Genomic DNA, 12665 nt, shown 5'->3' with positions numbered 1-12665 from the left:
GGCATGGATGTGGTCAAAAATACTTCTGAATTCTGCACATCAAAATGCGACAATGTTGAAATGAGATACCCACTTGCTGGCGCTTGTGTAAAGGCTGTTTTGGCCTTGGCTGCCAGTCGTTGTCGTGGCAACAGCTGCCGAGTGATCATAATCAGGAAGCGCCGGTTCAGAGCCGAACTGTAATGCTCCAAACTGAAGGTTAAGCTCGGATATATCTGCAGAGCCTGGCATCTCCACTGCTAGGGCTGGAATCTGCATTCACAACACGTGGTTAAAAGGACAGCACATGCAAAACAAAAAATTAAAATATTGACACTCACCCACCCTCATGTTGTCCCAAACCCATATGACTTTCTTCCATGGAACACAAAGGCAGAATGTTAGCCTCAGTTCCCATACACTTTCATTGAATGTGAAAAAAAAAAAGCAGTGAAAGTGAATGGTGATGGAGGTTAACATTCTGCCTAACATCTTTGCTGGTTTGCATAGAACTTTTTCCTAACCCGAACACAGAGTCCAGAGAAATGCTGATTGAGTCAATCACCTTGGTTGTGATGGAAGCCCTCTTCTTCTGCTGTTTGAGTTTGTGCTGTTGCAGGGGGAGGGGGCTGGACGCCTGGGGGTCTGCGGGGCTGGAAGAGTTCTGCTGACCTGGAGCGTGTCCAGAGGGTTTGGGAACAGGTGTGGTTACGGTCTGGGGCAGTGAGGATGATTGGGTGGACTGAGGGGGCAGGGACGAGGTGGTAGAAGCGGGTGTAGCTTTGTCCTGCAAGAAGGCGTCAATCATGGAGGATGCAGTGGAGGCGGGCTGGTAGGGCTGCCGTTTAGTGAAGGGACTGTGCACAGGCTCCGTTTGAGGTTTCATATCTGCAGAGAGAAAGATGCATACTTAATATTCAGAGAGTTAAGAGAGCAAAGAGGGACAAGGTCCAATACCAAAAGAACAAATTAGGGAATATTCAATCTATGAATGAAGACCAAAAGAAAGCCACTTACACACCCTCAGGCAGAATAACAGCCTCAGTGACCATTCACTCTCATTGTATGGAAAATGTATGCATTGAAAGTTAAGGCGACTGACTAACATACATCCTAACATCTCCTTCTGTGTTCAACAGAAGACCATGAGGGTAAGTGATGACGAAATTAATTTTTTGGTAAACTAAACCTTTAACTGACCATGTTGGGTCACTTACCGTATTGCCCCAGTGTAGTGGGGCTGGTATCCCAGGTAGAAGGACCTGTGTTGGGGGGTCCACTTTGTGAGTGTTGAGCTGCCAGCTGGGCCAATGCCTGGGCAGTCTTAAACTGCTCCAAGAATTGAGAACCAGTCGTGGAGCCTCCAGTGCTTCCTTTAGGGTCTCCTACATCACCAAAACCCTTACTGAGCATGCTCACCTGTGGAAAGCACAGAGACTATATTGTTCAAGATTGCAGTCACTGTGTGGAGTGCACGAACTGAGAGACCCTGTTTACATCTGGTATTAAGATGTGTTTTGGGTGATTGGATTACAAGTGGACAGCTCTAAACACGTATAAACGGGGTCCAAAACACCTTATGATCGAATCACAAAAAACATACGAAGGGAGGCAAAAACACAAGACCATATTGCGTTTGAGGTGTAAATGCTAATCCATCCAGATGCATCCCAGAGAGCAGTGAAACGCCACCCACTCATCTGTCAATCAACCACTAGGGCTGCTAGAATCACAGTGACAACCGCCCCACCGCGGTGGTAGAGTGCCATCCTTATGCACATGACGTTTACATATAAACTTACAAAAACTTGAAATAAATTCCGAGTATAATAAAGTACTGTGGACTATTTATCATAGGAACGTACTGATATTCATTTTTTTTTTTTTAAGAGACTTCTTGATTTTGCGCATTGTTCTGGTAACAGTGTGTCCACAAGATACGCATTTAGCACACAACTCAAGCCAAACGCACACCACGACTAGGTGTATCAACTACACTTCCATTCATCCCAGATTAATATTACAATTCCTAAATTTCTTCACAAATTCATGCACAGGCGTGTTTTTGTGATAACATGTCAACATATAACATGAAAGAAAAGGGCTCGCACCTGTTTATGTGCTATTAAAGCTTCGTTCTGCATTCGCTGCTTCCATTGATTCACAGATTCAAGTTAAAATATTATATTAATTTTGTTGATATAGCTGATTAAGCTCATACACCGATCAGCCACAACATTAAAACCACCTGCCTAATATTGTGTAGGTCCCCCTCGTGCCGCCAAAACAGCGCCAACCCGCATCTCAGAATGCTGTTCAATTCTTCTAACCACAATTTTACAGAGCAGTTATCTGAGCTACCGTAGACTTTGTCTGTTTGAACCAGTCTGGCCATTCTCTGTTGACCTCTCTCATCAACTTGGCATTTCTGTCCAGAGAACTGCTGCTCACTGGATGTTTTTTGTTTTTGGAACCATCCTGAGTAAATTCTAGAGACTGTTCTGTGTGAAAATCCCAGGAGATCAGCAGTTACAGAAATACACAAACCAGCCCATCTGGCACCAACAATCATGCCACAGTCCAAATCACTGAGATCACATTTTTTCCCCATTCTTATGGTTGATGTGAACATTAACTGAAGCTACTGACTCAGAAAGCTATTCTGAGATGCAGATTGGCGCTGTTTTGGTGGCACAAGGGGGACCTACACAATATTAGGCAGGTGGTTTTAATGTTGTGGCTGATCTGTGTATACAGGCTATACATACAAGATGCGTTTGAAAACAGGTTATTAAAAGCGCTTCAGTTTACCAGGGCTCACGCACAGGGCAATCCTCACAATGCTGCAAGTTCGGCTGTTAAAGCTCCATTGTGCATCGCTTCATTGCAGATGTAGGTTGTAATAATATATTTATTCTGTTGATGGCTTGTTTCTCTTATACGATGCGTTTGAAAATAGGTGATTATAAAAACGCATCACTGGGGATCAGCACTTTCATCTCTCGACACGCAGCTTAGACGAAAAAAGTCCTCACAATACTAAGACTGGATCATTTCAATAAACAAGGTTTTAGTCAATATTTTTCCCTCTAAAACATTGTCAGCGCATTGGTAATATCTTGCAGTGTTTATTTCTAGTCATATTTTCATTAACAATGTTTGAAGTAAAATTGTTAAAATTATCCTCATGATTATCACCTCCATCTTTGTGAACAGAATCAAATAACTCAAATTGGTGTAATTTCGTTGACTAGATTAACACCGCATTCTGGACCTGTATTCAGTGTGGCTGGAAACATCATAACTTGCAAAAAATTAAAAGCACCTTACAATGAAAAAGCTTCCTGCAAAGGTAAGACTGAACTATTTATTTAGTATCCAGTTTTTTAGTGGTATTTAGTCATGTTTAATATTAGATCTTAACAATATTAACAGAATCTGACATCTGGAATATTTTTAGTCCTTGACGTGAACATGTTACTGATGTATAAGATCAGCTGTAGTCCAATAACAGACAAATGTAACTGCCGGTGATTGGCCCTTAACCAAAAAAAGTGCCACCGGAACAACCACTACTACAAGAGCTTGCCGGTTATATGCGGCTTTTAAAAGGAAATAATGGTCTGATCAGAAAATTTGAAATAGCCCATACAAGCAACAACACAACACGGAACCACTTCTGTATGACTGGTTTCAATATGCAGTGACACTGATGAGAAGCACACAAATCTAAAGTGCAATTAATACAGGCACTCCACTACAATAACTGAGAATTTTGTTTGAAAATGATGCATTTGTACTTGAGATTACATTTAAATTGTTAATTTGTAACTGAGAAAGTGCATTTCCATCCACGTTGTGAATTTAATTTATGTAGGGATGCACCGATATGGACATTTTTGCAGATACTAGTAACTGATAATTCAGTGTATTTGCAGGCCAATAACTGATATTTGCCAATAAATCTATATCTGGACAGAAATCTACATTTTGTGCGTCTGATTACAAAAACAAAAGGCTCACCTTATAGAACAACATCCGGAGCACTTCTAATTAAATCAATTGTGTTAAGTGGATTGTTTTTTTTCTTTTTAAACAAGTTCAAATGCAGAAAACAAAGAACCTGCAAGAAACATCTAAAACTTTTAAATCCTTTACCAAATGTAGCCTACTTTGAGCCAGTTAAATAAAGACATTTTACATTCCTATGGCCAACTTCCTTTTATTTAAAAAAAATAAAGCGTAATGAAAATTAATTTGATGAGCGAGATACTTTTATAAGTAGTGCATTGCACTTGATTCAAACCAGTGAAAAGACAAAAATAAGGAATGCAAACAAGTCTCAAACTTACTGTAAACACAACAATATGCATGTGCCAAATAAATACTGTATAATGGAGCATTTACTCAGATCCAGTATGATCCTCTAGAGAGAAGCCAGAATCAAAACCCACATGGCAAGTAGCATGTGCCTGAAAAAGCCATAATTTAACGGCTTTAATATATCGGTCAAATTCTCTTAACGGACAGATAACTTTAAAATTCACATGTATAGGCCGATACCGATATGGCCGCAGATGTATTATGCATCCCTAAATTTATGCGAATAATCATTAAAGCTGAAGTGTGAAATTTCTGGGGCACAAGTGCCACCAAATGAAATTGCAAAAAAGAAAAAGTTTGTTTTCAAACAGCTTTCCTGAAAACCCCCATCTGCTGTTGATCGAAGAAACAGATAGTCCCCGCCTCCAACTCACACCATTAGCTGAGTCAGTGTTATAGTGTTGAAATTAATGGGTTGCTCAAAACAAAGAATTTTTTTTTTTTTATAGCGCACAATGTTGACAGTTTGTGAAAACTAACATACAAATGGCTTACTTATTGTTGTCTCTCCACATTAAGCAGGGATAAGAAAGTATTTTAACAGAAAAAGTGACACTTCAGCTTCAATTAAGACCCTCCCCTCGAAATCCTGCTACTGTGTATATTACTATCTGCTGTGTTTGTCTTGACATATCATTTGAGGTGTGGCTCACCATGCTGTGCTGGCTGTAAGGAGCACTGGAGGAGGACTGGGACAATGAAGCATTCTGTTTTGAATTGCTGAACACCAAAGGCTGAGACAGAGACTGTGGGCCTTCAAGTGGAACAGGCTCTGCTTCAGAGGAAGAGGGTGGATTCTTCCCCAGCAACACCGCCAAATCAATCCTGAACGGCAAAACTAATTACGTCAATAAAGGATCTCATAGTCCCAACAACATAGCAGATTTATTGGGCTATTTTAGACATGTGTGATGGTATATTGGTGTGGTTTTAAATGTCTTTGGTTAGCAGCCATTGACGTACCTCTGTCCAGCTGTAATGGTGACATTCTCTTGTGGAATGGGCACAGATGCCACACTGGAGGCAGTGAATATCTTGGTCTCAGACAACTACAAAGAGAAAAATAACAAAGAATGGTTCGGGTCTTAAAACATTACGTTTAAATACAATTCTATCTCAATTTACAGCAAACAAGTTGAAACCCCTCAGTTTGATAAAACAAATTATATCCTCTTTTTTTGAAAACAGTATGTTTTCTGCTGCTTTATCAATAGGGGCCGAAGACAGGATACAGTAGGGAGAAGGAGTGGGATTGGAAGATGACACGAACCAGACTTGATCTCACAGTACCTGGATGAGCACCACTGTGCAAGGTGCTAGGCCATGACTGACACACAGTTGCATATAAAACAAATTCTCTTCAATTCATTGCACTGCCCACTGACCCACTAGGACTTAATTCCAAGTGCATATTACAGACAGAGATGAGTTCAATTATTTTCTGTGATAAACATCATGTGTCAGAGCCGTAACCTTGTGGGTAAGGGTTTGTGATATATGCATATATACAGGGTGTGTATATATACCCTGGCAGTCAAAAGTTTGGAAAAATGTACAGATTTTGCTGTTTCGGAAGGAAATTGGTACTTTAATTCACCAAAGTGGCATTCAACTGATCACAAAGTATAATCAGGACATTACTGATGTAAAAAACAGCACCATCACTATTTGACAAGTCATTTTTGATCAAATCTAGACAGGCCTCATTTCCAGCAGCCATCACTCCCAACACCTTATCCTTGAATAATCATGCTAAATTGCTAATTTGGCACTAGAAAATCACTTGCCATTATGTCAAACACAGCTGAAAGCTATTTGGTTCGTTAAATGATGCTTAACATTGTCTTTGTGTTTGTTTTTGAGTTGCCACAGTATACAATAGACTGGCATGTCTTAAGGTCAATATTAGGTCAAAAATGGCAAAAAAGAAACAGCTTTCTCTAGAAACTCGTCAGTCTTTCATTGATTTGAGGAATGAAGGCTATACAATGCTTGAAATTGCCAAAAAACTGAAGATTTCATACAAAGTTGTACACTACAGTCTTCAAAGACAAAGGACAACTGGCTCTAACTAGGACAGAAAGAGATGTAGAAGGCCAGATGTACAACTAAACAAGAGGATAAGTACATCAGAGTCTCTAGTTTGAGAAATAGACCCCTCACATGTCCTCAGCTGACAGCTTCATTGAATTCTATCCGCTCAACACCAGTTTCATGTACAACAGTAAAGAGAAGACTCAGGGGTGCAGGCCTTATGGGAAGAACTGCAAAGAAAAAGCCACTTTTGAAACAGAAAAACAAAAAGAAAAGGTTAGAGTGGGCAAAGAAACACAGACATTGGACAACAGATAATTGGAAAAGAGTGTTATGGATCTTAACCCCATTGAGCTTTTGTGGGATCAGCTAGACTGTAAGGTGCATGAGAAGTGCCCGACAAGACACATCTATGGCAAGTGCTACAGGAAGCGTGGAGTGAAATGTCACCTGAGAATCTGGACAAACTGACAGCTAGAATGCCAAGGATCTGCAAAGCTGTCATTGTTGCACGTGGAGGATTTTTTTGATGAGAGCTCTTTGTAGTTAAAGTTCTGAATATTTTTTTCAAATTGTAATAGCAATGCGTCACATTTAATAATGTCCTGATTATACATTGTGATCAGTTGAATGCCACTTTGGTGAACAAAAGTACCAATTTCTTTTCATAAGAGCAAAATCTGTACATTATTCCAAACGTTTAGCCGCCAGTGTGTGTGTAAAATATATTATTATATATATAAAAAACACACACAACATTAAAACCACTTGCCTAATTTTGTGTAGGTCCCCCTTCATACCGCCAAAATAGGCAACATTCGTAACAGTACTGAAACAGTAAACATACACAGTTTTAACAAGGCACGGCAGCCCCTTAGTACACTAGAGCAGAAGGGGAAAAAGTATCGTCTTACCATTTATGCACTGAAACTTCACCTGGTGCAGAACAATCTGGAATAATATGAAAAAGCAACAGTCCCCTCTATGCAGCCTGAACTTGTTTAGAATGTTGAATCTTTGTGACACCTGCGCTAAAAACAACGTAGATGCAGCGCAAAGAATGAAACAGAGCGCAGGTGTCTCAACATGCGCTTTTTACATTTTGAAGTTCTTTTTAACTTGACATGGTGTTTAAAATATGCTGAAGATAAAGCAAGACATGGAGCAAATGTCAAAGACATTCGTCCAGCATGTGTTTAAACAATGGGAAAACAGAACAGATGCACGCAAGAACACATTCGGTGTGAACGGTCCCTAACTTATCCATTCGCGCGTGTCTGTGAGTGAGAGCGCATGCGCGAAACAAGTTCGGTAAGCCCGTTTATTTTTTCATTAATTACAAACCCGAAGTCCTACTTGAAAATCTGACCCGAACCTCTAGACCTCTAGTAGGTCCCCCTCGTGCCGCCAAAACAGCGCAAACCTGCATCTCAGGATAGCATTCTGAGATGCTATACTTCTCACCACAATTATAAAGAGCAGTTATCTGAGCTACCGTAGACTTTGTCAGTTTGAACCAGTCTGGCCATTCTCTGTTGACCTCTCTCATCAACAAGGCATTTCCATCCACAGAACTGCTGCTCACTGGATGTTTTTTGTTTTTGGCACCATTCTGAGGTAATTCTAGAGCAGTGGTTCCCAACCCCGTTCCTGGAGGCCCGGGTGGGTGTGGGGGTGTGTGTGTGTATATATATATATATAATGTACACACACAAAATTGTATTAAAATATGTAGCTAAATTCAATATAACATCTTTTAGTATGCAAGATGTTATTTTATTATATATTGTTTGATATGATTTTCATTTGCAAGTTTAAAAACCTAAAATTGCAACAACTAAATATTTTTTACCATTATGTTTATTTTATTTGAGTTTTTTCAGAGCCATGAAAACGCATTTAAATTTAGCTTCAGCTTTTCCAATTATGTTGATTTTTTATTCCGTTTACGAAAATGTTTTTTTTTACATTAGTTTCCATTTTAGTTTACGATAATAACCCTGGCTCTGACACAAGGTGCAGAATTATCACAGGTGACCAGAGTTCGAGTCCCGACTCATGATCCTTTCCCGATCCTTGTCCCCCTCTTCTCCCCAGTCATTCCTTTCTCTCTCTCTCCACTATACTATCCAATAAAAAGGTGGAGGAAAAAAAACCAAAATATACCTTATACATTTTTTTTTTTTTTAAAAACATGCAACAGAAGTTGTTTTTCAACAAGAAAACTCACATCCTCATTCCAATCCTCCGTACCCCACTCTTCTGTGGCAGTTCTCCAAGCACCTGTGATCAAGACGATGGAATAAATAATTATATATCCAGCTCACTTACAACAGCAAGAGAACAAACCCTCTCCAACAGTCATAAAAAATTAGTAGGCCCTCACGATTACAATGACACTTACCAGGGGTGGAGTCAAACTTTTGGGGATAGCTCGTTCCCTCTCCACCTGTAAACTCTAGCCCTGTGGAGACAGATGCGTAGGTCTGAGCTGTCTGAAGACACAAATGCGAACTCAGAGCATCAGTTCACATGTGTCTTAAACTGAGTGGGTACTAATGAAAAGTGCTTGAATAAGAGCCACTAAATTTAAAGGGATAGTTCACACACAATTAAAAATTCAACCCAGATGTGTATAACTTTCTTTTGCTGAACACAAAGATTTTTTAGAAGAATTTCTCAGCTCTGTTGGTCCATTCAATATAAGTGAATAGTGGCCAGTACTTTGAAGCTCCAAAAAGCACATAATGGCAGCATAACAGTTATCCATCCTACTCCAGTGGTTTAATCCATGTCTTCTTAAGCATATGATAGGTGTGGGTGAGAAACAGATGAATATTCAAGTCCTTTACTATAAATTCTCCTCCCTGCCAGTTAGTAGATGGCGATATACAAGAATGTGAGTCGCCAAAAACAAGAGGATGAATATGAAAGCGGAAATTTATAGTAAATAAAAGGACTTAAATATTGAACTGTTTCTCACCCACCATATCGCTTCTGAAGACATGGATTTTATATGCATAAATATTTATATATTTCTGGCCACCATTCACTATAGAGCTGAGATATTCTTCTGAAAACCTTTGTGTTCCATAGAAGAAAAAGTCATACACATCTGGAATGGCATGAGGGTCAGTAAATTATGAGAATTTTATTCTTTAATTTGGGTGAACTATTCCTTTAAAGAAACTGCACCCACACTTAAGTGGAGAGGTTTACTAAAAAAAAAAAAGTGGCATCACTCACTGTTTCCATCCTCGGGTTCAAGGTTGCCTGTGTTACTCCAAGTGCTTCCACTTGTGTAGCTCTCCTCTGTCTGGGCTGGCTCAGTGTAGTCCGCTGGGTTAAACAGACTAAAAATGAAGAAATGGAAGAATTTATTATGTTTCAAATGTACAAGGCACGCAGAGTTTGCATCCCAACCCCTCTCTGGTGTCCATTATTTGAAGGAACATCTAGCGAATGAGGGGAGCAATGTCAGTCAGGCAGAATTATTATCCACAACCAACAGTAACAATATGCAAAAAATGGGGAAAACAAATTCACTGCTATAGTTCCTCAACTAGCAGTAAAAACACACTAATGTCAAAACTAGCTAAGCGCAATTATACAAGAGATGCAAACGTGCTTGCCAGTCACTCTCGAACCGGAAACCAAACCTGTGGACAACTTAAGCTGCCTATAAAAAGTGAATATCTCTAGTTTATACAGAATGTACTGCAGATAACAGTGTCAAAAGCACAGCAAACTTAATTTGATCACAGGCTACTTGCTATATAGCCCTTGACCCTGAACATACAAACCAACACACTCAAACAAATGAGTTCAACTCACCTCTCATCTCCTGAAAAATCATATCTGGGGCCCTTATCAATCTGGCTTTAGGGAGAAACAACAGGGAGAATTACAAGCAGCTCAACACTGAAAGATGGGGGTGCATTGTGTCAATACAGATGCGCTCGAGTGTGTGCATGTGTTGAAGAGTTATGGCAAATGTCAGGCTAAAAGGAAAATCTAACATGGTATCTACATGTCCAAGGCCAGTCTAGCTACCATACCTGCTCTACAGGTAGCAGAATATTAAGCTTTCAAATGAAAATGCTAGGCTAGTGGTGCTGCATTTCCAGGCGTGACTTGGCAGCTGGTAAACTTGTAGTCTGGAAATTTAGGGGTCAAGAATTAAACCAAACTCGCATGCACACTTCAAACGCACACTTCACACCCGAAAGGTGCCAGTCAAGTTGCCTGACAGAAGCAAAGTGACCACAGAAAGCCGGAATCAAACAAAATCCAGGGGCATAAAATGGGCCTAGACAGCATATCAGCACTTTGAGGTTTCAGCAGGTTATTGCAATTTTTACATCTACATAAACCCAATTTGAACTCTTAATAAAAAATAAAAAAAGACTCTTAATCCTGACACACAGTTCTAGCCAAGTTTACAGACATTGTTAACTCTTACTTAAACCAAAAAACATGACACAAACGGAACATTTTTGCACTAACAATGCCATATTTAAACACTAGACATTAAAAGCGTTCACCCAAAAATGAATATTTTGTCTTAATTTCCTCACCCTTCATCTTTTTTTAAACCTGCACAACTTTCTTTCATGGAACACATTAGGAAACATTTTTAAAAATGATAACCCTGCTCATTTTTCAATTAAATTCAAAATGAATGGGGCCCCGAGGCTGTCAGTCAATGATATTCTGCCCTTTTTGATATAACTTTTTGCTCTAAAGGAATAAAGTCATGCAAATTTGGTATAACATGAGGGTGAGTAAATGATAATCTTCATTTTTTGGTGAACTCTCTCTAAATGCATCTTCATTTCATACACTCTATATTAGGGCTGCAACGGTACATGTATCCGCGCCGAACCAAACGGATACAGGGCATTCGGTATGGTACACGCAGTAACACGAGTGATTACATATCTTAGCATGCGTGAAACCAGTATTAAAACAACATAATGAACAAACCACGTAGAGGTAAAACTAAAATGAAAAAAGATTGCGGAGCAACACAGGACCGCACGGAACCAAAACTTAACAGAACAGAGCGCTACACTGTACACGAGAAACTGCAGATCAGATAAATGCATGTGAAGTTTATACTAGCTAGCTCACTATTTTTCCCAACTGTGATGGAACAAACCAAAATATAAATATGTCGGACTTTTTGAAGACCCACTGCCATCTCTTAAACCTGTTGTTTGGGAGCATTATGGTTTTGCAGTAAACTACAGTAATACTGGGAAATGAGTAGTGAACAGGACAAAGGCTGTGTGTCAGCACGGACAGGGGGTGGACAGTTCTTCCGTCAACGTGCACTGCCCTGCTGGCTTTCGCTGTTGTGCACAGTCTCGGTGTTTAAATCCGCGTCTCCCACTGAACGGGTTTAGATGCGCTCTACAATGTGGAACAGCCTATCTGTGGACCCCACACAGACTTTGAGCATCTGCTTAACGTTCTTGAGCCCCGTTATAAAGTTCCTATAAAAACGCATTTCGGCAATTCTGTAATGCCCGCTCTATTCTGATTTTCTTTAAAAAAAAATATATATATATATATATATATAGTTTACGTTAGAAAATTGAGTGATACGTTTAAAGTGTTGAACTGTACTGCTTAGACACAGAATCTGCATTGCTAATGTCTTAATTCAATTGCACTTTTTTAAACTTATGTTTTTATACAACGTACATATAAGAGGCTCTTAAGTTTTGTATTGTAATTTCGTTGAAGAAATATGCATAGTGCAGTCATGTATAAATGAGCCTTCACAATAAGAATTGTTGCCCATCAGCCACGGTGTTTTCAAAATAATTTGAAGAAAGATTCGTTATTTTCCCTGCTGTACCGAAACCATATCGAATTTTGTGTACCGTTGCAGCCCTACTCTATTTTGACAACTTTTAATAAGACATTGTACTAAAAGGCTGAAAATAAACCCGTTAATAGTTCTTACCTTGTCAGACATCTGCATAGAAAACGTCAACTATAAAGGCATACAATACACCACTCTTACCTTTAGACTCAAGAGAACAGGACTTTCCGCTAAAATTCCTAGTCAATAAGACTGAACGTCTGCCATAGCACTGTAAATATCCAGACCGTGCTGTTCTCATTTACACCATGTCTTAATCAGGTGCGATGTGACAATTTTCAAGTGTCCAGTAAATTTTGTCCACACTGAAAGCAAAAATACTGCACAACACAGGAGCAGCCAATCTTTGGACCAATTATATTTTACTGTGGGTGGA

The 12665-nt window shown here is 39.5% G+C and overlaps 1 protein-coding gene across 8 annotated transcripts in view; it reads right to left on the bottom strand.

Moving 5' to 3' along the window:
• Positions 1-12665, bottom strand: part of LOC127420988 (ubiquitin-associated protein 2-like) — a 41248-nt gene that overhangs the window by 15592 nt on the left and 12991 nt on the right. For 3 of the 8 annotated variants that reach the window (XM_051663667.1, XM_051663666.1, XM_051663670.1), the window contains exons 8-16: positions 10231-10271; positions 9643-9749; positions 8801-8891; positions 8627-8679; positions 5326-5411; positions 5016-5187; positions 1197-1398; positions 545-867; positions 74-252 (exon numbers count right to left, since the gene is read on the bottom strand). In XM_051663667.1, coding sequence (XP_051519627.1) covers positions 74-252; positions 545-867; positions 1197-1398; positions 5016-5187; positions 5326-5411; positions 8627-8679; positions 8801-8891; positions 9643-9749; positions 10231-10271 — 1254 coding nt within the window. Of the gene's footprint in view, positions 1-73; positions 253-544; positions 868-1196; positions 1399-5015; positions 5188-5325; positions 5412-8626; positions 8680-8800; positions 8892-9642; positions 9750-10230; positions 10276-12665 lie in introns of all 8 variants that reach the window. The other 5 variants (XM_051663669.1, XM_051663672.1, XM_051663668.1 and 2 more) reach the window with 4 other exon arrangements.

The sequence above is a fragment of the Myxocyprinus asiaticus genome, chromosome 30 (assembly GCF_019703515.2).
Source record: "Myxocyprinus asiaticus isolate MX2 ecotype Aquarium Trade chromosome 30, UBuf_Myxa_2, whole genome shotgun sequence".
In the NCBI taxonomy this organism is placed as follows: domain Eukaryota; kingdom Metazoa; phylum Chordata; class Actinopteri; order Cypriniformes; family Catostomidae; genus Myxocyprinus; species Myxocyprinus asiaticus.
The sequence above is the reverse complement of the archived record's forward strand: the minus strand, read 5'-3'. Positions and strand labels throughout refer to the sequence as shown.